The sequence below is a fragment of the Protomyctophum bolini genome, assembly GCF_963924005.1.
Source record: "Protomyctophum bolini genome assembly, chromosome: 18".
Lineage (NCBI taxonomy): Eukaryota > Metazoa > Chordata > Actinopteri > Myctophiformes > Myctophidae > Protomyctophum > Protomyctophum bolini.
Window position 1 is genome coordinate 21,539,132 of NC_137879.1, and position 20,647 is coordinate 21,559,778.

The window sequence follows — 20,647 nt, forward strand, 5'->3', positions numbered from 1 at the left end:
AGTAGAGTAGACTGTGTCTATGTGTAGCACCCAGCCAACCACAACAGCCCTGCCAATCGGGCTAGGCCTATTGGCACGGCAGGTTGTGCGTAGGTGGGAGACTGGGGTTCAATCCCCGCTCCTGCGCATCGGGTGATCATGTGCTACTGTGTGCCGACTATAAAAGTTGGTTTCTCAAAAGTGTTTAGCCTGGCTCCAGCCCTGAACTGCGTGTTCTAATAGGGTTACAAACACATTTAATACGGGGATATTGTTTGACACATACATCAAGACAAGTCATGATAATATTTTTTCCCATTATGTATTGTATTGTAAAGAGATATGTACTAGTAATATATGATTGATACCACAGACAGTCTTGTCATTAGTTAGGAAATATTAAACGTGCAAACCTACTGAATAAAAACAAAGCCCGGCACAACAAGGGCTACAGTACTAATCACATTTAAATAATGAGTGTAACCCATATCCAGACTATCTGTGTGACTTTAATCACCACTCATTAACAGTTAGCAGTCCATTGGTATCATTCACAGAAGGGGACTTGTGACTAGACAGTCGCTGGTTGAATCCTCAGACCAGGCAGGGAAAACCATAATAGGGTAACTGAATGAGAAATGCTCTCTTCCCTGAACAACTTGCCTTTGAGCAAGGCACTTAGCCACCAGTTGCTGTGGCAATAATTTGTGGTTGTATGGGGCAGCATCAGGTTTGACTTTACACTCTTTGGTGCACATGTACTCTCTCAACATTCCCTTGATAAAGATAAAAAAAAAAAAAAAACATCTATGTGGATGACCAAGTCAGCCAAGCAGTTGGATGACCTCTCTGGCTCTGCATGCCCTCTGCTTGACATCTTCATCCAACGGTCCTTCTCCAAGTTCTCGTACCAGGGTTTCAGCCTTGTGTATAGTGGTGTCCCGGGCCACTCCGCGCAGCCCTTCCAGATAGGATAGGAGCACAGAGAAAGTCTCATCAGGAATCTGAGGAGAGACAATATAAATAGTAAACATCTACATCATTGTTGTACATTGTACAGATGAGTGATTAAAGCAGGGTCAGATGGGAATCATCTACTATTGAACATAATCACAAGGTGGTAATTTTGATCACAAGGTAGGGTTTCTCCACAACCAATTTGTACAACACCATTTGCACAGCATGATGTCACAGACATCAAGGAATCTATTACATCAAACCTCGTCTTCCTATGTCTCCTCCTCGACCATAGGTCTTTTCAACCCAATATTAGTGATGTATTTAGGGCAGCCTAGTGATCAATCCTTCCAAGTTTCATGAAAATCTGGTCACCCATTAATTAGCAAATTACAAGAAAACAGAATGGGGCAAAAGGTTGGAAAAATGTTTGACTGTGTAGCCTGAGTACAAAACTCTGATGCTGGCCTTCAAAGCAACCAAAGGTATGGCACCCCCCCATATCTTACAAATCGGATCGGACCCTACAAACCCTCCTGTGCGCTCAGATCAGCCAATGCAGGGAAGTTGGAAGTACCTTCACTAAAACGCCAGGACAACACTCCACACGTCCCAAACTCTTCTCCCTTCTGGCTCCAAAACTACGGAATGCACTTCCCATTGCAATTCTTCCGCCGTCGTCTGAAAACCCACCTCTTCACACTATTTTAGCCCCTAGCACTTGCCCTAGCCTCAGCGACCTTACAGGCGTATGCAAAGGCTAAACTTAAGTAATTTAGATAGCATTTTATGTAGACATAGCACTCTATACTGTAAACGTATAGTTTCATTATATATTCCACTTTTAGGTTCTGAGCTTACGTATGATTATTGATGACTATATTTTATGTATTACCATGTTTTTGTTCTTGCTTACTGTAAATCACTCTGGATTAAGTCAGGACAAATGCCTAAATTGTAAATTGTTCTCATAATACTAAAACTAATTTTACCTTTCCAGAATCAAACATATGCTGCAGTAACCATGTCTGTCTCGTCTTCTGGAACTTCCACTCTTCACGGTTCTTCTCCCAGCTACAAAATGACAAACCCAATGGCAGGGATTATTTACAAGAAGCCGTTCGGAAATGTAGTACAAAACAAACCCAGGGATTAAAAATGTATCCTATTGAGAATCTTATTGTACTCAGAACATTCCAGGCAGGTAGTGTGTGTAGACTTTTTTTTTAATCAGCCGTAAGATACAGAGGAAATGAGAATACCACGATGTTGATGCACTATAAATAAGATCTACTCATACCAGGTGAGGTAATCCAAGGCCTGTTTGGGTGCAAGAGGATCCCTGGACACGTTTTGCAGGGCTTTAGGCACCCACTTCCCCTCAGCTATAAGTCTGTTCTTCTCCTCCTTTCCAAGGATCTTTTTCAGCTTCCTCTCCAGGAAGCGTTCCTCCTCTGGACTAAAGTCTTCTTCTTCCCCACTCTCACTATCATCTACGGGGAGAGAGGGCTGCTCTTCAATCTGTCAAACAAAAGTCAGAAGGTTTATTATCTCCATTCCTCTTGTGTGGATATTTATCATTTGTGATGTTATTGTAAAAAACATTATTAAACGTCCTAACATTGGCCATGTTTACCAAACAGGAAGATCACATTCCAATAAATCCTTGTGTACAAGGTCAGCAAAATCCAATGTTGTGTCAATATCAAAATGTCTGATGCACCACATGCACACGTGCAGTGACACAATTGCAGGGCCAAAAAAAGTCAGATTTACTGTTTGACTTCTGCCTACAAAGCAAGTGATATTTTAAATGTGATACTGTTTGAAGACATGTGTTTAGATGACTTATTCACTTCCTGTTGCTTTAGGTTGTTGAGGACGTTTCCTGTACATGTGTATCATGCCGACCGAGGTCAGCGTTGCATTCTGTGCATTTAGTATTCATTGTGGTTATGAGCCAAGATTCAAGAAACGGCACCGCCTTCACTACACCCTAAGAGTTTCCTGTGTGCCGCAGCCCAGAACCGCCACCACTACATAAGCAGTAAGCACCAAGGACAAAACCACCAGTTTATAGTTATGTGACATTAAGATTTTATGCAAGAACAAATCGGGTGGTAGAGAGAAAAAACAAATAAACTGAGGACTGGTTTGAGCAAGGTGAAGAGTGGAGAGATGCTGGGTGGTGAACAGTGAGACCGATATATAGACAGATATTTCTTTCTGTGCATGTATAGTGCAGCATTTAAATCCATACCTACATCCATACATGAGCCTTTTCTCCACAGCTTTCAAGTTATGCAGGCAAAACAACTAAATAAAATAACATACTGTAACTGTATGATACTGGATACTGTGGATAGCTTTGAATGCATTGCTCTAATTTCAATTGCAGAATTATCCCACTTAGAAACAGTTAAAAAACAAACCCTGAATACATATAGCACCAGTAAACCGTTAAGGGTCTGCATAGTCGCTCTTAAAACAGACATCCTTTTTAGAGGAACTTAAACAAGGGGTATATGTTCTCTGTAACGGACCCATAGCCCACTTTGCCATGGAAGGAAAAAAACAGAGCGACAGAGAGGGAGGGGAGGAAAATATGTTGATCACGTGGCCACAAAATCATTCTGAAAGTATGTTGGCTGAGTACTGCCTGTGAAAATAGTAGATTTTCAAGCTGACAAGTTGTATCCATGCAACAAGCATCATTTTCACAGCATAGGGGTTTGACGACATCTGAACGGACGACGCAGAGGTTGTAGAAACAAACAGAAGCGGGTGTCGAGAGTGAAAATGGTAAGTGGAAACATATGTTTGTCTGAGCAGCCAGTTCCTCACAGGAGTAGACAAAGACAGGGTAACATAGGGAGATGTGGTCTTGATAAATCACCTAAGAGAAGAGATTTAACCAGTGTTAAGAGTAAGAGATTCGTCTTTTATCACTTTTATAGGAAGTGGATTTAAGTGTAATGCAATAAATGTTGTGTAAGAAAAGCTGTTCTCTTTAGCAAAAACCCATTTAATGACTCATATGCTGACCAGTAACAAATTCCCAACTGGTACACAAAATGAAACCGACAAATTAGTCTCACTACTAAAGCAGTCTGTTGATCTGTTCACTAAAGACCAGAAGTGGAACTACACACCTCAGTGGAAAAGACACTGACATGATGCCACAGAGATATCATATACTGTATATTTGCTTTCATTTGTGCTCAAACCCCCTGGTGACAAAAATACTATATACAAACCATAAAATTAATAAGGTACAATTAAATTGGTGGTTGTGAATCAAAGTATTCTGTTCTTTTTCAATTCCAGACAAATCAAACTGTAGAACCGTTCTCTTCGGTGGTGACCAGCAGACCAGACTTTTCCCACAGAACCACCTCACAGGCCCTGGGTAATTCAACTCCACTCGACTTCACTTCAACAACCACACAACTTGACCTTTTGGACGAAATTGCAGCCAACGACCTGACCTCCAGAGCCAATTATGTCTATGCGCTGTGCGCTGGGCTGGGTTTACTTGCGGCCTGCTTCCTGTTCTATAGCTTCATCCAGACCTATCGAGCCCAGAGACGCGTGGCCTGGCTGGACGGCGTGCTCTGGGCCTTCTGTGGGTCCCAGCTCCTCCTCCTGCTCCTCTCGCTGTCCTCTGTGGCCCACAGACCTGACTACCTGAAGTCCACACTGTTGGGCTGTGCTGCTCTATCCTTCACTGTCAATGTTAGCTCCCTCTGTGGCCTGTTTCTCCTAGTGCTGATGGGATATGTTCTGACCTTTGACCCGCCTTCCCACACACTGCTGAAGAGATCTGGTGTCTGCATTGCTCTTGTGGCGGTGACCTCTGTTCTGATCTCCCTGCTGCTGGCGGGGCTCCGTGGACTCCCCAGACCCAGAGGAGAGGAGTCAGGAGAGGACACCTGCTGCCTTATAGATCCAGTCCAGGCTGGCCTCTCATACTCGGTGGCTAAACTCTGTCTGGGTTTCCTGATTCCCTACACCCTCCTCCTTGGACTTATGATAGGCGGCTGCGTCCACCAATGGAAATCCAGTGGGCGCTTCCTCTCCGGCTCCGAGGAGGGTCCTGTATTCCTGACAGTTGCCACGGTGCTGTTTGTATGCAACCTCTTCTACAGTGTGGTGCTAGTGAGGGGGGTGGGACAAGGGCCACTGAGCCCTCATGAGTGGGCGTTCCTGAGCGTGGCAGAGTTCATCCTGTTCTCTGGGAGCTGCCTGAGTCTGTTGCTGGTGCTGCTTATCCACAGACCATGCAGAGAGAGCCTCCAAGGGGTGGGCAGGCAGGTGAGAGACTGCTGCCGTGGCCTGAGTGGCACACAGACCCAGAGGCACATCATAGCCCCCCGCATTGAGATTGCAGACACCCTGCAGGACTATGAGCCCTAGAGGACAAACAGCTTCAATTGTATAATCATCCATCAAGGGGGAAAGCAAGTTTGAAAACATAATTTATTACAAATACATTTTGAGGCCAGCTGGAAAATCCATCATGGTTCATCTCAATTTCATCGTGTCTTTTATACCAATGTTGCATCTTTTATACGACTACATTGCTTGAATATGATCTGCCATTACATTTTTCATGTGTTATTTTTTGTATTCTTAAAGTATAGAGGCTATGCGCATGCATAAAGTGAGTGGCAAAGTGAGTTAGGCGTTTCTGCATAACTTCTGGGTATGATGATAATGTCACGTGGATACTCTCTATACTGATTTGCGGGATTTTAAGTGTTTACAAAAGGTTTTATAAATATTTAACTGTAACTCTATGTTCAATCTGACAATACAAATAAATGCACAACAGCACATGCAAATAAAGCTATGAATAGTATCAATAAATTAGCTACTTTAGGTATATTCCAGCTCTCCAACTTGCTCTGACTATAATAATACAGATATTTTATGGAAAGAGGCAATGACATCATTTGCAGGTTTTGTACAAAAGCCCATTTGCACAAAATGTCAGACAAAAAGTATGCAATGCCAAAGAAAGTTCCACACAGGCATTTAGCTAAAGACCTCTCCGTGTGCTGCTACCTTGCCGTGGTGCAGGGGCAACCTCACCCCATAAAACAATCCCTTGTTACAGAAAATAATTTAGCTAAAGGGAGAATAACTTGAGGTGTATCTGTGCAAAGGTGGGAGGGCCAATGTGGTTCAATCGATATTCATTCCAAAAAGCAAAAAAACTATTAAACACAGGGCTAGCTCCCTGGGGCAGGATACACTTACAGATACTCTTGTACTGTTATTTTCTTTACTCCTTTTTCAGGAACCCCTATGGCATCTTTTCTTATTTTCTAGGAATAAGTGACCTGCATGATTCAAACTCACACACCGTGGCTCTACCAGGGCAGCTCATGTGATACAAGATTGGGGACCAGTAAATATGACACACAGACAGGTTACATAAGCCCACTGATGCCATTGCCAGCAGATAAATGTATCTACAATATCAACAATTAAGCCCTATTTTAAGTTGTTTGTTGTACAGCATAAAACAGCAAATGTTGGGCAGCAACCATAGCAAATTTATAAGCTCAGCTTGAAGATTTGACAGCTCACTATGTGATAACGATGAACGTAAATTAAGCATATACGGTAAACTTAAACTACATTACCCATTATGTCCAAAATAGAGGCCAGGGTTAATCCCTCCCACCCCTCCCTCCACACAGTAAATTCCTGTAATGAGTGAAATCATTTTGTCCAGCGACTGACCCAATTAAGACCAGACCCAATAGACAGTAGTAGTCTTTTTTTCATGATCCAACTGAATGCATGCCCTTCATCTTGTTGTGTATAAACATCAGTTGCCTAGACTTTCCCCATACTCCCTTATTTATATATTTGAACATTCTACACCAGTCACAGCCAGTGTACTATAATACATTCATAATTGTTCTACAATTCTCCCAAATATAATCCACTGGGAAGAATTAATCATGTAAAATCTGACTAATGTAAAAGAAAAGTATAAATGTATGAAGATGCCAAAAGTAGGACATGGGTGGTGTTCAATTCAAACACTTCCGGTTGCTGCACAAAATGCACAAATATTATGAGACAATTATGTATATTTTCCATCTCATCTTTGATCTCAAAGGTTTACAGTGGAATAAAAATGCAATCTGTGTGAAAGGTGATATAATAAAACAAAGCAACCTGGATGGTGAAGATATACTGTATGCATGCACACATCAGTACAGTAGCCATGTGGGTGGTTTTTTTGCCGTGTTGTGGGTGGCACCAAACTACCTGAGAGAAGAGATTAGCGTCTACATCTCACTCAACTCAACTTTTCTACCTGGATCTATGAAGACTTTCTTAACCTCCAAAATGGGCAATTGCAAGGACAAACCACAGCAAGTTGATTTAAGGAGATGTAAGTTATGTCTATTCTACACGTATTATAGTTGTCACAATTTCTAATTGTTAAAGGGTTATTATATATTTTTTTCTATATAATTATTATTAAAGTCTGATACTAAGAAAGTGTTACTATAGCAATTCAGTGTTACCAGCCAGGTGTTACTGCAATTACTGGAAGGAGGTAAAGGCCGCACACCAGTTTCAGGCAAAGGATTTTCTTCATCAGATCAAAACGCTACAATAAAGCAAATCCTTTGCCTGAAACTGGTGTGCGGTCTCTACCTCCTTCCATATTATGCTCTTTTACCCCAGCACCCACAGTCGATGTGCGTATAAATAGGTATGCTCTGGCTATAGTAATTGCTGTGAAAGTGCTGGCGTGACTGACTGATTATCATTACTGCATGCTTCTTCTTAGTTACCACTTTGTATTCGTTGTTATATATTCATTGATCTGTACATACAAACATGAGTATTGCGTACTTCTTCTCAGTAACACTGTCTATATGTATTCACAATTATGTACATACAAATAATGATTACTGCTTGCTTCTCTTCAGTAGCACTTAAAACTGAATGAGAGAAGGGGAAAAAAGCATTGACTTATAACTTTTTGTTTTCCTCTAGAACATCGACTGGGCATCAACTTCAATCTGACAGAAGATTTCCAAGTGTGCTAATGTAAACACCCAAAACGGCACAGTGGCACAATAAATCCTCTATCCCTAGGACACGGAATAATATGGAAGAGACCATGTATGTGGAATATTCAGTAGATCTTCATAGTAACTACACTGTGCAGCTGGAGGGCTCCTGGGCAGTCTACTCTAAAATGCCACGGAAGGTTTCCCAGCAGCATGAAAATTACCAAATCGGCCTCTTCCTCTCCTGCATCTATATCATATTCCTGTTCCCCGTGGGCTTTATTGGGAACATCCTCATTTTAGTTGTCAACCTCGGCCGTGGCCGTTTGTCTGCACCAGACATGTACTTTGTAAACCTGGCAGTGGCCGATTTGCTGCTGGTGGCCGACTCCCTGATCGAGGTGTTCAACCTGAAGGAGGGCTACTATGACATGGCCGCTCTGTGCACCTTCATGAACCTTTTCCAGCAGATGAACATGTACAGCAGTATCTTCTTCCTCACCTGGATGAGCTTCGACCGTTTTGTGGCACTGACAAGCTCCACTGGCCGCAGAATGCCCCGCGCCCGCATCAGCTGCTGCCTGATCTGGACGTGCTCGTCTCTGCTCACCGTGCTGCCCTTCGCTTTAGCACAGGGTCAGCACGCCGGCGAGCTCCACTTCTGCTTCGCCAACGTGACCCAAATTCAGTGGTTGGAGGTGACTCTGGGCTTTGTGGTGCCCCTTTGCATCCTGGTAGCATGCTACTGGAGGATAGCGCGGGTGTTGCAGCGTGCCCATCGAGGCGAAGGTGGTCTCCAGTGTCAGCCTCGCAGGCAGAAGGCTCTGCGGATGATCTCAGCCGCCGTCATGGTCTTCTTCCTCTGCTGGCTCCCGGAGAATGTGTTCATTAGCACTCATCTTCTCAGAGGCGAGACAAGTGGCAGCGCGCTGTGGCATGACTACCCTCTGACGTCACACATTGTGACCCTGGCAGCCTTCTCCAATAGCTGCTTCAACCCACTTATCTATAGCTTCCTTGGGGAGACGTTTCAGGTTAAGCTGAGGCTACTATTCCTCAGACAGAATACCAGCCAGGCAAAGAAGTGTTCATACCCGTCTACTTCTTCAAAGACATGTAAAAGAACATACCACTCCTCAAGATTCCTTCAAAAATCTTACTGTCTATCACAAATCACCATATATCCTTTAAATCCACATATATCACAGCTCTGACGCTACACAAGATCTCTGCACCATGGATGCTGCACCATTCCCGGAAGCATGATTTGGGATCGCACTGGAATGCATTATGCAGGAATGGTTGGCACGCCATGCCACCAGAGGCATGGAGCCTACTCATTTGCACACAACTGCACCTTCTCTTAAATCAGAGATGATGTGGCCTGTTCGTTTCAATGACAACTACTTTATATCTCACTCGTAGTTATTTTTTTAAAGTGTGCGAGAGAGAGGGGGGGGGGGGGGGGGATGCGTGTGAACTGAACTGAATGAACTTCTAAATGCACATAAAAAATGAATAATAAATAGCGTCACAAGACGGCCATCTCTATCCATCTATTTATGAACTCTTATTTATAAAGCAGTTGTAATGGATGCACGTTATTATTAGGCGGTCTGGGCGTGGTTTACACTCTAGCAGCACCTCGGGGGGCGTGGCGTTCCAATCACTTCCAGTGCGATCCCAAATCACGATTCCCGGAAACATTATTCATGGTCCCAATGAACAAAACTCTTCACATGTATATCTGGATAACATACTGAAAAGAAAATTGCTTCAAAACTGTGAGGCATGAATTATGTATGCTTTATGTTGGCTGCAAATTGTTTTGAAGTTGACAATTGAAAAAATGTAAAAGTTGACTTGAAATTAGTAATTACTACCAGGGGACAAGGGTACAAAGGATTCCATGTGGCGTAATATGGCACTCTTAGCACAATATCAGTTTTGAATTCAATACAAAGTTACAAACTCAATAGAGAGATCACCAAAAACGTGTCAAATAAGGGCAAACTAGGGGTGTACGTCATTGAGCGATGGAATGTGGTGGTCAAGGCAGGCTTCCAGAGGACCATGACCAACTAACTGCGCAATATCAAGTATAATAAAAGGCTCAGGAGACATTTCCATGCTCTTCATAGCCATCCAGAGTAGTGATTGAATGAAAACATTGCCTATGATTCCCATACACGTGTGCAGTGCACATCCACCGCTCCTTCCTTACCCCACCTCAGGACAGTGTCTCTCTTCTCTAACCAGCCTATGGATATGGACCTTACCTCTCCCTTGGACATACCAGTATTTATATTATAGAATATTGATTTGCAACATTTTTATATTTTTTTATTGAACTTTTGAATTGCATAATGCACTTTGTATTTTTTTATGTCCATCAGTCTTGTTTTAAATGCACACCATCTACTAGTTCACTACTGGTTTTAAGACCTGTATGTGTCAAATAAAAGGTTGAATTGGATCGAGTTAGCGATCTAGACTATATTCCATCCGTTTGTTGTTGATGATGATACACTATTTTATTGAGTAATTGTGGACAGTAACATCCATACACACAGACAAGCCTCAACCTCATCACAATAGTTTCACAATCATGTTTCATGGTTCAACTATAAATAAAGACAAGAAGCTCCTGCACACCTACGGTCACAGTTATATAGGATATATTTCACAGGACAAAATCTCCTGCACACAGTATTCTTTATCTTGAACAATGTTTCAGTCCATCTGTCCTGATCTTAGTCAGAACCAGAGGGACTGTGCAATTTAGGAAGACAGTGTGCAGGATTTTATTTTCCCAGTCAAATAAATCCACACCAGCCAACTTACTTACCTCAAACTGCTTTTCCTTTTTCTTCGTCTTCTTTTGGACTGTTGCTTCCACATTTTTATGTTTTCCTTGTACTTTGTTATCTGCAGCAATTGACATTTCAGGAATGTGTAAGGGAACCTCCTGGATGAAATAACAAACATAATTTAACGGTATTGTCTCAGCACACTGGCACAATTAAGAAGAAATGGTTTCATTGTGCTGCTACTCACACACCTCTATTTTAGTCTGTTTGCTTTTTTCTTTGTTTTCTTCCATGCCAACATCAGTCTCATTTGAACTCAACTTCCTTTTGGAGCCACTGCCTTTCGATCCATTCGATTTCGACCTCTGGTAAGGCATGACACAGCTTACACCTACAAGTACATCCACATGAGCATGATTAGCAGATAGGTCAACAGTAGCCCTGGTCCAGCGCTTACAGCGAGTCTCTCACTGTTAGACTCGCTGTAAGCGCTGGACCAGGGCTAGGTCAACAGTAGCCCCACAAGCAGAACCCAAATGGTACTAAAGTTCTGGCATTTGGTAGACTTTACATCCAAATTTCATAAAAGCTTTATGGAGGGTTCCGAGAGGGGCTAGGTCAACAGCAACAAGACCATCAGACCATAGACACTTGAAGCATTTGCATGATGAATAAATAAGAATACATCCACCACACAAAGAGTGTTGTTGTGGAGTAAAGTGTGTTGTGTAGATAGAACGTTGATGATTTTTTATGCCTATAATTTATTAAGTGGCAATGCACTGAATGCAGCCAGTCATGTTGAGCACTAGCCCCTCTCGGAACCCTACATAAAGCTTTTTACATTTGGGTTCTGCTTGCGGGGCTAGTTGAGCACCATAACGCTATGGTCCAGTATTTTTTCTTATACTAATAGTATAAAAACAACTAGCTCTGGTCCATAACAACCAGCGTTGGCCTAAGTGCTGTCAAAATTAAGTAAATTTATTAAGTGCTCAACTGTTACAGGTTCAACAAGAAAACTAACAACTCTGCTGAATCACAACAGACGCTGAATCTTAGTTAAAATAGAAGCTATGTAAAATAGATTGCTAAATAGATTACACGGATTTGAACATAAAAATAAATGAATTTGTGTAGATTAAATGATAATTTGATCATTATGCTTCTTAACCAAGTTAAACTTACTTGAACTGAAAACAGAAAACACTCGATATCAACCATCAATAACCAGCATGGGTATTATTCAACCAGGAAGCGTTTCAGTTTGGCGAACTGTGATTGGATGAGGCACTCGCCTTGGTGCATACCGCCGTCTGCTGTACCGGGGTGTGTACTGTAGTTCAAGCCTTCAAGTTTATTTTTTATTTTAAACGAATTATTTATTATTATTAAAACCTTTAACTGTACCCGTCTGTCATCAAATAATCCATGGTTTTATTCCATCCATGTCATTTGGTCAAATTAAGTTCTACTGCACTCTCCCACACTGTTAAAGTTTATGAGTCAATAGTTATCGCGTTATTAAATGTACCAATTACAATTTCTTGATATACTGCTGTTCCAAATTTTCTGTAAAAATAAATAGGTATATTGTGGGGGGTGAAGATAGATGACTGGCCATCTCTGTGACTGGCTAGACCGGACCACGTAAATGGAATTGATGGAAAGCCGGAAGAATATCAGCGACGCACAAGTTGGCACAACCATGAGTTGCATGACCTCACTGAAAACGAAAACAGGCAGGCACAGTAAGGCAGCGTTTCACCTAAGATGACCGTTCAGTCTTTCCACCAAGATGCGTGTTATGGCCCTGGGTAGTTTGGTACACCTTCCTGTATGTCGTGGGATATACGTTGGTAGCACAGCAAGTATTCGGTAAGTAAACCTTAACCTGACAGGCAGCACACCACACGTTGGGTATTTCGTAGTAGGGGTGGTTCAATGACAATCTGACTATACCCCTGTGTTATAAGCGGAGCTAATTTTATTTAGAATCAATTTAAGTGAACTTTACATTTTTGGTTGATACAACTTGGATTTCTGTTACGTTGCGGTTGCTTCCACAACATACTGGCTCATTTCAAGCAATTCAGACTGACTCAACTGTCAGAATCACCCCGTCGTCAGACACCCCGCTTAGCTCTCTGCATTTCACTTAAATAAGCATTGCGACTAAATCTGTGTCTTCCTCTTCGTCAGGAGACTGAATCATGTCCGACTCTTCACCTTGACTTCCCAGAGGTTGGCTCGGTCCAGGAAACAAGCAGATGATGAAGAAGAGGTGAACAATGAGCCCATCAAGTTCTCCACCAGCAAAGGCAGCTACAAGACCTGGACGGTAGAGGGCTCTTTCGGAGTGCAGTATCAGCGACCCTGGCGGAAGGTTCTTCCTATCAGTCTAGTTTGTGTTGGCTTCTTGATCTGGTGTGCGCTGCGACCAAATTCGGACATTGACGAACAGCTAGAGAAGAATGTTTATGAACAAATGCCCGGCTTACTTTCAGTTTCAGATGAAGAGGAGCAACCCAAGAGCAAACCAAGCTAGTACCTTTGGGACCTTGAAATATGTTTTGTTATTTATTTTTGTTAAGTATACCTTCAAGTATAAGTCGTTATAAATTAAATGTAAATATGATGTGCATTTAAGATTACCCATTGAGCCTGAATGTCTTGGTTGCATTATAAATTTGTTCTCATAAAACCCAACTTCAAGGTATTTTTGTTCACATCCACTACACAAGACAAAGCCATGCACAACGCATCAACACAAGCAATGCTACCAATACTCAGCCCATTCATCAGGTGTACTACAAAGTCGTGTTTGTTTTGTTAGGCAAGATTGCAGCTGTACAAAAATCTTAATTATCTTTCCATCAGTCAAGTCTCAAGACTGTAGACATAGAGCCATTATGAACTTGTCAAATGCTGTGCAAGTGATTAGTTTGAACTCATTGGAAATCACTACCATCTACAGAGGTAACCAGGTAGGGCTGCTCCGATCAGGTTTTTTGGGACATACTGATCAGATTATTTCTCATGATTGGCCGATACTGAACTTGTGAAATGTTGCAAATCTTTATTTCCCTAATGTGAAAACCCACGTCAAAACGGTTCCTGTGTGGGCAGGAAGGGGAGAATGTGTAGGCCTGTCAGGCTGTCAAATGAAAATGTTACTGTGTAAAAGATCAGTTTCTAAAGACAGGGTAAATGCCGATCAACGATCAGAGTGAATATCGGCCAATCACTAGATTATCGGAGCATTATTCTAAACCAGACAGTCCATTATTGAAAGTACTTGCAAACGAGAATGACTGCTACGGTACGGTCGGTAACATGTCTACAATCGATGAAGTGAATGACAAAATCCAGTTTGTCAGATACTAGGACTTGTTTGGATGAATGTTCAGGTTAATTTGTCTGATGGGCAATTTGGTATGCAACGAAGCATAACAGGCAGAATGCTTTGACCTAACGAAGATGCAACTGAAACATCGAAACTGGCGCTTTTACATTCACTGTTAAAAGTGCCTCCTTTTCTCCCATAACAGGCAGAATGTCAGTGATGTAAATGGTTTAATGTAATGGGTCCCATCACCCAGGGGTGGTCATTTAGGTGGGTCCCAGGGAGACATTAGACTACAGTATTGCATCCCAGGACCCCCAGAGGGTGTCATGTTTGCATTAAGGTATGTTATGTCTCACTGACAGCTGTTTGATGGTGCTACGCTCATTGCATATTCCTGTGTTGCCTTGTGATGATTGGGGGGGATTATCTGGGATCTAGTACTTGAGTCTGATATACAAGATGATGTGATGTTGCTGCCTCTGCCGTTATTATATTTACTCTGAGTTTGAAAGTAAAGAAGAGTTGTTTTAAGCTGTGTCATGGTCCACTGATTTAGAAACACAATAGTGTGGTTTACCTTAAAACCCATTTGTTCCAACGCTTGTGGATTGGGTTTAAGGATGCAGGGTATTGGTATTGCAAGTTGCAACTCTAGATGCTTGCAGTTAACTTTACTGGCTGCTCAAAAACATGAACCAACATCTGTATCATGTGTTCCAACCTTGCTTTGACTATACATGCTGCAAGTTTGACCATACCATGTCGCAGCTGGATCAACAGCGCAAGAGAGTCAATGAGGTAGTGGAACGTTTATTTACAACATGTGACAAATTCTTCCTACTACATGCATTCTAAAATACTTTACTTGATAAAAGGGAATTAATGTTTAGCAGAAAGCCTAACAGCTACAAATCTCAAGCTCTAATCTACAAGGTGTAAAGTACAGCAGAAGGAAAAGTATAGATTAAAATGAATGAGATGCCAAGGTACTCCTGAACCTACCAATTACAAATACAAAGTGTATACAAGTTTCACGTATTGAACTTCAGATAAAATTAAAAAAAACATGACCCCAGCCAATTCCACCCAACCCCCCACCCCCCAACCCCAATAAAGTTTCAAAACAAGAGTTCAGACTAAGCACGCTCCCCTCGAATTCGCCTGGCCAGCTGAATGTCCTTAGGCATGATGGTAACCCTCTTTGCATGAATGGCGCACAGGTTGGTATCCTCGAACAGACCGACCAAGTATGCCTCACTGGCTTCCTAGAATATGGAAAAGAAACATTAAGTTAGAATTATTTATACACAAGATTTTGACCTGTGTACTTTGTATCCATAATCACATAAGAACTGACTAATGAGCATACGGCCAATGGTTGTGAAATTCTAATCAGCTATATTAGAAACCAGGGTGGCATATCACCAAGAACTAAAACCAAATATTGACTCACCTGCAGGGCTCCAATGGCTGCACTCTGGAAACGAAGGTCTGTCTTGAAGTCCTGAGCAATCTCCCTGACAAGACGTTGGAAGGGCAGCTTCCTGATCAACAGCTCAGTAGACTTCTGGTACCGACGGATCTCTCGCAGAGCCACAGTGCCAGGCCTTCACAGAAATGGAGGGCACATTACAGTCATTAAAACGGTAAAGATGCTATGAAACCTTGGAACAATTGTTTTGCCTGCTATAATAATGTTTTGATATTTAGACAGCCATGAGCTTATAGCAGCTTATAGCAGCTTTAAGTGCCTATAAATCTTCAGCATAGTGCAATGCACTGTGAGCTTGTACATATGCCATTTGAAGAGTTTTGATAAATGTATAAATATTGTAGCATGCACCTTAAACAGTCTTGGATGCACAATGAAAGCCTGTGTAGATTTTGAAAGTGACCCCAGACTAGAATCTGCTAAATACAGTGCCAACACTAGACAATAGCACTGCCAATTATGACTACACACAACCAATTTGACCAAATTCTGTCTTATTTAGAGATAAGTCGAGTTGCCAGACCACAAACTTCTTCGATCGGGATTGCTTGTCCCAGCAAAAATCGAACAATACAGATACAGAAGTTACATTGACAGTTTATACCTGTATCTGTGTGGCTTCTTCACACCGCCGGTAGAGGGCGCACTTTTTCTTGCAGCTTTAGTAGCAAGTTGTTTCCTGGGCGCCTTTCCTCCAGTGGATTTTCGAGCGGTTTGCTTTGTACGGGCCATGATTTACTTTATCTGAAATAGAGGGAAAGAGAAAAAATATACATTAGCCGCCCTAAATAGCCGATTTGCTAGTGTCACTGAATGTTGGCCCATGGCAAGCAAGGACACCATGTCCCATGTGATTAAATTATAATAAGCCATTTGAGTCTATCACACATCACTGAAAGTTATTCACGCATAAGGAAATGAGGTTTAATTAAATTATTAACATTTGGTGGTGCTAATGTAAACCGTGCTAACTGAACGGGATTGATTGGCGGGAGCATAACAGCGCGACCGCCATTCGGGCTATGAGACACTCGATCTGCCTCAACTTCTTTAAATATGGCGACTGGTTTAGTAACGGCTAAAACGCATATAATACAATCATGAACGTATGTAACACAATGTGCAGTTAAGTGAATGTGGCACGTTTCTGTTTACATGTGCAAATAAAATGGCCGTTCCCTCCATAATGTCTAGCAGTCATTCAGCAGCCAGTGACCACAGTAAACCTGAAATACCAGTCCAACCACCATTACGGTACAAGGAAACTACACGTTTCGTTTTCACTTAGCGAAAAGGTTTAACTGTGTCAACATGGCGCCTGATGTTACTGTAGCTCCTCTGGTCTCAGGTTTACTTTCTGTTCCAATATTAACCATTAGTATAAGTAAAATTGTTTTAAATGATTCCCTGGCTGTGCCACATGGAATATGTAACCCAAACAGCGTCGCATTTCTAGTGCGCCAGATAACACGTTACATTGCGATCTGTGCCTCAGCATTAACGTTAGTCTCCGAGTCTGGAGCCCGCTCATTTTGTGCAACAAACACCCGGGGTAACATTGCGTATAAGCTCATTCGCTGTACACAGCATACTAATTCAACAGTTTTATCTACTATATAAGTCAAACATAATCACGAAGTGTACAAACAAAGAGCTGTAGCAAAGCATGTAAAACATAAAATGAATAAATACCTTGTTTCTCTCCAGCACAGCTGCGATCCTCAAACGTGTATGTCCGGCTCTGGTGGTAGACTGGTGGTAGTGTGATTGTTGTTGTGAACAGTATGGGGTATTTATAGGTTATGACGAGCCTCTGACTCTTAAGACACACCCACGAACCTATGCGATTGGTCCATTTTGAACTGAAAAGAATGTCATTGGTAACTACACATGTACTTGTGGGAATTGGGAAAGATCTGATTGATCCAAAGTGATTGATACGTGACAAAAATATAAATAATGGTGAGAATTCAACTTATTGTATGATTTATTGATTTGGATTTATTGCATAATGAGAATGTTCAAATGTGCACAAGCCGAAGCCTGTTTCATCATATCCCACCAGAAAATAAAAGAAAGGGGGGGGGAAAGACAAACTGCAAATATTATGTAAAAACATGCTGCTTGTTTTGCTCTCTCACTGCTACTCACTTTGATCTGAAGTATAGAGAAGTGTTCTTGATGACGTTTAGATGTATATATTCTACTACACTTCTATAAATAAGTCTAGGGCTAAATATGTTTATATCCTTTTGTAGATTCTGTAGACTTCCCCCTCTTTTGCATGTGTACAGTGTTTGAATGTGTACAGTGTGTCCTGTCTATACTTTTATTTTTCTTTATTTAATTTACAATCCAGTCTTGCATGCTTTTATCTGCTTTATTTATTTGAGGAACTAGGAAAAAAGAAAACAGAAACAGAACATCCGGAACGTCTCGGTGATGAAATTGATCGTCGCCGGAGTTATTTCGAGGTAACACCATGGCTACACGAGAAGTTTTTGAGCAACACATTTCACGTATTCAACGGTAGGAATTATCAACAATAAATGTTAATGTATTGTGCCATTGACAATGATTGCAGTAATAAATGCGATCCTATTCCTTCCTATTTGAGATCTTGAAATAAACGCGCGATCTGGAAAACATCGTACTGAAGTATCGTCATGGACGAGAAAAGGCTGCTGTTTATCGGTACTTAACTTAAAATATCAAATATCGAATGACAACAAAAAGCACACCATTAAGCTCTTTGTGGGTTGTTCCCTTGCTCCCCCCCTCTCTCTATCTGTGTGTCTGTGTGTGTGTGTGTGTGTGTGTGTGTGTGTGTGTGTGTGCGTGCGTGCGTGCGTGTGTGTGTGTGTGTGCACGTGCTTTTGAATGTTTAGATATTACAAATACCGGTAACTCCACGACCACTACTGATGAAGGTACTCAGAGTCAGACCAACCAAACCAGCCTGGGGAAACGCCTCTGGAATCGAAGTGATAACTCCTTCACATTCAGCTTCTTCTCTGAAAGCTCCCCTGCACATTCATATTGGAACCTGCCACCAGACAAAATAACTGAACTGACACATTTTACAGAACAGGACTCTGGGTTTTCATTCAATTTCCAAATACCCACTGTTACATCTGAAGACATGAAAACAGGCACTCAATCACCACCTGCCCTCCCAGAGCCTTGTCCTCCTCCAGGTGAAGAAAGCTGTGCTAAAGAGGAAAAACCCTCCTCCAATGCACTGGTGACTAATCCCACATCTGAACCATTAGTGTCATCTAAAGGTAAGAAAAAGAAGAAATCTGGAAAGAAAAAATCCCCAGAAAGCACTGATGCACAGCAGAAGCCAATCTCAACTGAGGCCAGCAAAGGCACACCACTGGTCAGTGTCAAACTCTGTGGTCTTGGGTCTTGAATTACTCTGTTGTTGTAGCAAGTGTGAAATGATTTAATGGTCATATGATATGAAGTTAATACATTGTTATTGCAAGTTTGCAACTGTCTTTCAGACAACAGAACAGCAGCTCCAAAGAGAACTGGACTGGTGCATTGAGCAGCTGGAGTTGGGAATGAAGACCCAGAAGTCAACATCAAAACAGAGTTAGTAGAATACAAAAACTAGCTAATAGCTTTTAGTTTTAACAAAAAAATCAGAATTTAACTTAAAGCATTGAGGTGAGACATAATTTCCCCATAAATTATGTACGGCTCTGAGACACAATGCTCTGATTGTATTTTGTCTGTAGAGGAGGATACATCCCGCGCCCTAAAGACTCTGCGTAGCTCTAAAGCTCCTTTAGCCAAGAAAAGGCAGGTGATGAGAGCTATGGCTGGAGATTACAGGAAAACAATGGAGGAAGAGAAGGATAAGCAGTATAAACTCATTCAGAATGGTAAGCAGACCTGACTATGTTGGCAGACAGTACATGCTACTGTAATTGTGGTTGTGGTTCAAGTCTCACTTGTCTTCGCTTGTCTCTCACCCTGTTAAGCCTGATTTATAGTACATTGTTCAGTGGTGATGCGCTGCATTAACTTGAAAATATAAGTTATTGTCCACAAGCCCGTCTTACTACAGAGTATAAAATTAGGCATTACTTTGCCCCGGTTTCTCTCCACAGCTTGAATAAGTCAAATATATCATAAAGGAGTGTGATTTAAGTACAAAAATAGCTCAAAAGGTGAAAATGCATTAAAATCTTTCAGTCGTGTCTATGTTAAACCCAACTCATTGAAAACTGTCTTCTCTCCTCCAGCGACTACATCAGCTCAGGTCAAGGCTGTGAGTGATTCTTCAAAGTCGGTTTTCCACCGGAGAGCTGAAATCAAAACAGAGACCCACTACACAGAGATAAAGAGCGAGCAGGAAACTTTGAAAACGGGAGCCCAAACTCCAAACACACATCTCCAGGGGGAGGCATCACATTTTGTCTTCACACCTTCCAAGGAGGAGTTCTGCTTCAATTTTCTCTGATTTTTTTACTGAAAACTATTTAAGTTACAGCCATATGTCAGAAGAAAGGTCTTAACAAAGTTATCTGTTTTTTATCTGTGGAAAGCTGTAGTAGAAATGAACTGGCATCAAAATGTCTTCAATGATGTTCAGACGTAATCAATAAAGAAATCAAAACGTTTCTACCAGCACCTTAACAAATCTTTTGTATAATTGTTATTTTTATCTTTAGTGTAGGGTTTTAAACACTACTTATTACTATGTTATGCCATGTCACAAAACTATTGCTTTTTTCTGTCACTATGTACACAATCAATTTGGGTTTCTCTAATATTGTAATGGGCCTTCTAAATCTAGATTGTATAAGCAATTCATATTTACTAGAATCTTAAAGTAAACGATGACCAATTAAGCTTTAGAATAGATTGCATAATGGTGTTTATGAATTATAACGGTTTGCCAAAAAGAAATGGCTTTACATAAATGTCAAAATACATTATTATTCTTTAGCTTGTGCTCAGACTTGAAATAGGCTTTTACTTTGTGAAAACTGCAATAGAA

General features: G+C 41.5%; 4 protein-coding genes across 7 annotated transcripts; 2 read left to right on the forward strand and 2 right to left on the reverse strand.

Moving 5' to 3' along the window:
* Nucleotides 1-285: 285 nt before the first annotated feature.
* Nucleotides 286-12,043, reverse strand: chlsn (cholesin). Of its 2 annotated transcripts, XM_080788464.1 has the most exons (6): nt 11,981-12,043; nt 11,044-11,183; nt 10,831-10,950; nt 2,237-2,457; nt 1,929-2,010; nt 286-983 (listed from the first exon to the last, which is right to left on the reverse strand). In XM_080788464.1, exons 2-6 carry the CDS (start codon nt 11,167-11,169, stop codon nt 804-806), a joined length of 729 nt encoding a protein of 242 aa, XP_080644590.1. In that variant the 5' UTR covers nt 11,170-11,183; nt 11,981-12,043; the 3' UTR covers nt 286-803. The 2 variants fall into 2 exon arrangements, with proteins under 2 accessions (XP_080644590.1, XP_080644591.1); XM_080788465.1 differs by lacking the exons at nt 10,831-10,950; nt 11,044-11,183; nt 11,981-12,043 and adding an exon at nt 4,725-5,355.
* On the forward strand, nt 7,307-9,264 carry LOC308332524 (G-protein coupled estrogen receptor 1-like). Its single transcript, XM_080788470.1, has 2 exons — nt 7,307-7,351; nt 7,966-9,264. Exon 2 carries the CDS (start codon nt 8,081-8,083, stop codon nt 9,194-9,196), a length of 1,116 nt encoding a protein of 371 aa, XP_080644596.1. The 5' UTR covers nt 7,307-7,351; nt 7,966-8,080; the 3' UTR covers nt 9,197-9,264.
* Nucleotides 12,044-14,935: 2,892 nt separating the features above from the next.
* h3f3d (H3 histone, family 3D) lies at nt 14,936-17,409 on the reverse strand. The gene is made up of 4 exons (XM_080789449.1): nt 17,326-17,409; nt 16,238-16,377; nt 15,595-15,748; nt 14,936-15,406 (listed from the first exon to the last, which is right to left on the reverse strand). The coding sequence occupies exons 2-4, from the start codon at nt 16,363-16,365 to the stop codon at nt 15,278-15,280; spliced, it is 411 nt and encodes a 136-aa protein (XP_080645575.1). The 5' UTR covers nt 16,366-16,377; nt 17,326-17,409; the 3' UTR covers nt 14,936-15,277.
* A 691-nt stretch (nt 17,410-18,100) lies between these two features.
* cUnh8orf33 (chromosome Un C8orf33 homolog) lies at nt 18,101-20,287 on the forward strand. 3 transcript variants are annotated; one of them, XM_080788919.1, is made up of 6 exons: nt 18,101-18,162; nt 18,251-18,327; nt 18,522-19,015; nt 19,143-19,233; nt 19,380-19,526; nt 19,890-20,287. In XM_080788919.1, exons 2-6 carry the CDS (start codon nt 18,300-18,302, stop codon nt 20,105-20,107), a joined length of 978 nt encoding a protein of 325 aa, XP_080645045.1. In that variant the 5' UTR covers nt 18,101-18,162; nt 18,251-18,299; the 3' UTR covers nt 20,108-20,287. The 3 variants fall into 3 exon arrangements, with proteins under 3 accessions (XP_080645045.1, XP_080645044.1, XP_080645046.1); XM_080788918.1 differs by having other exon boundaries at nt 18,107-18,162; nt 18,251-19,015; XM_080788920.1 differs by lacking the exon at nt 18,251-18,327 and having other exon boundaries at nt 18,147-18,162.
* Nucleotides 20,288-20,647: the final 360 nt, after the last annotated feature.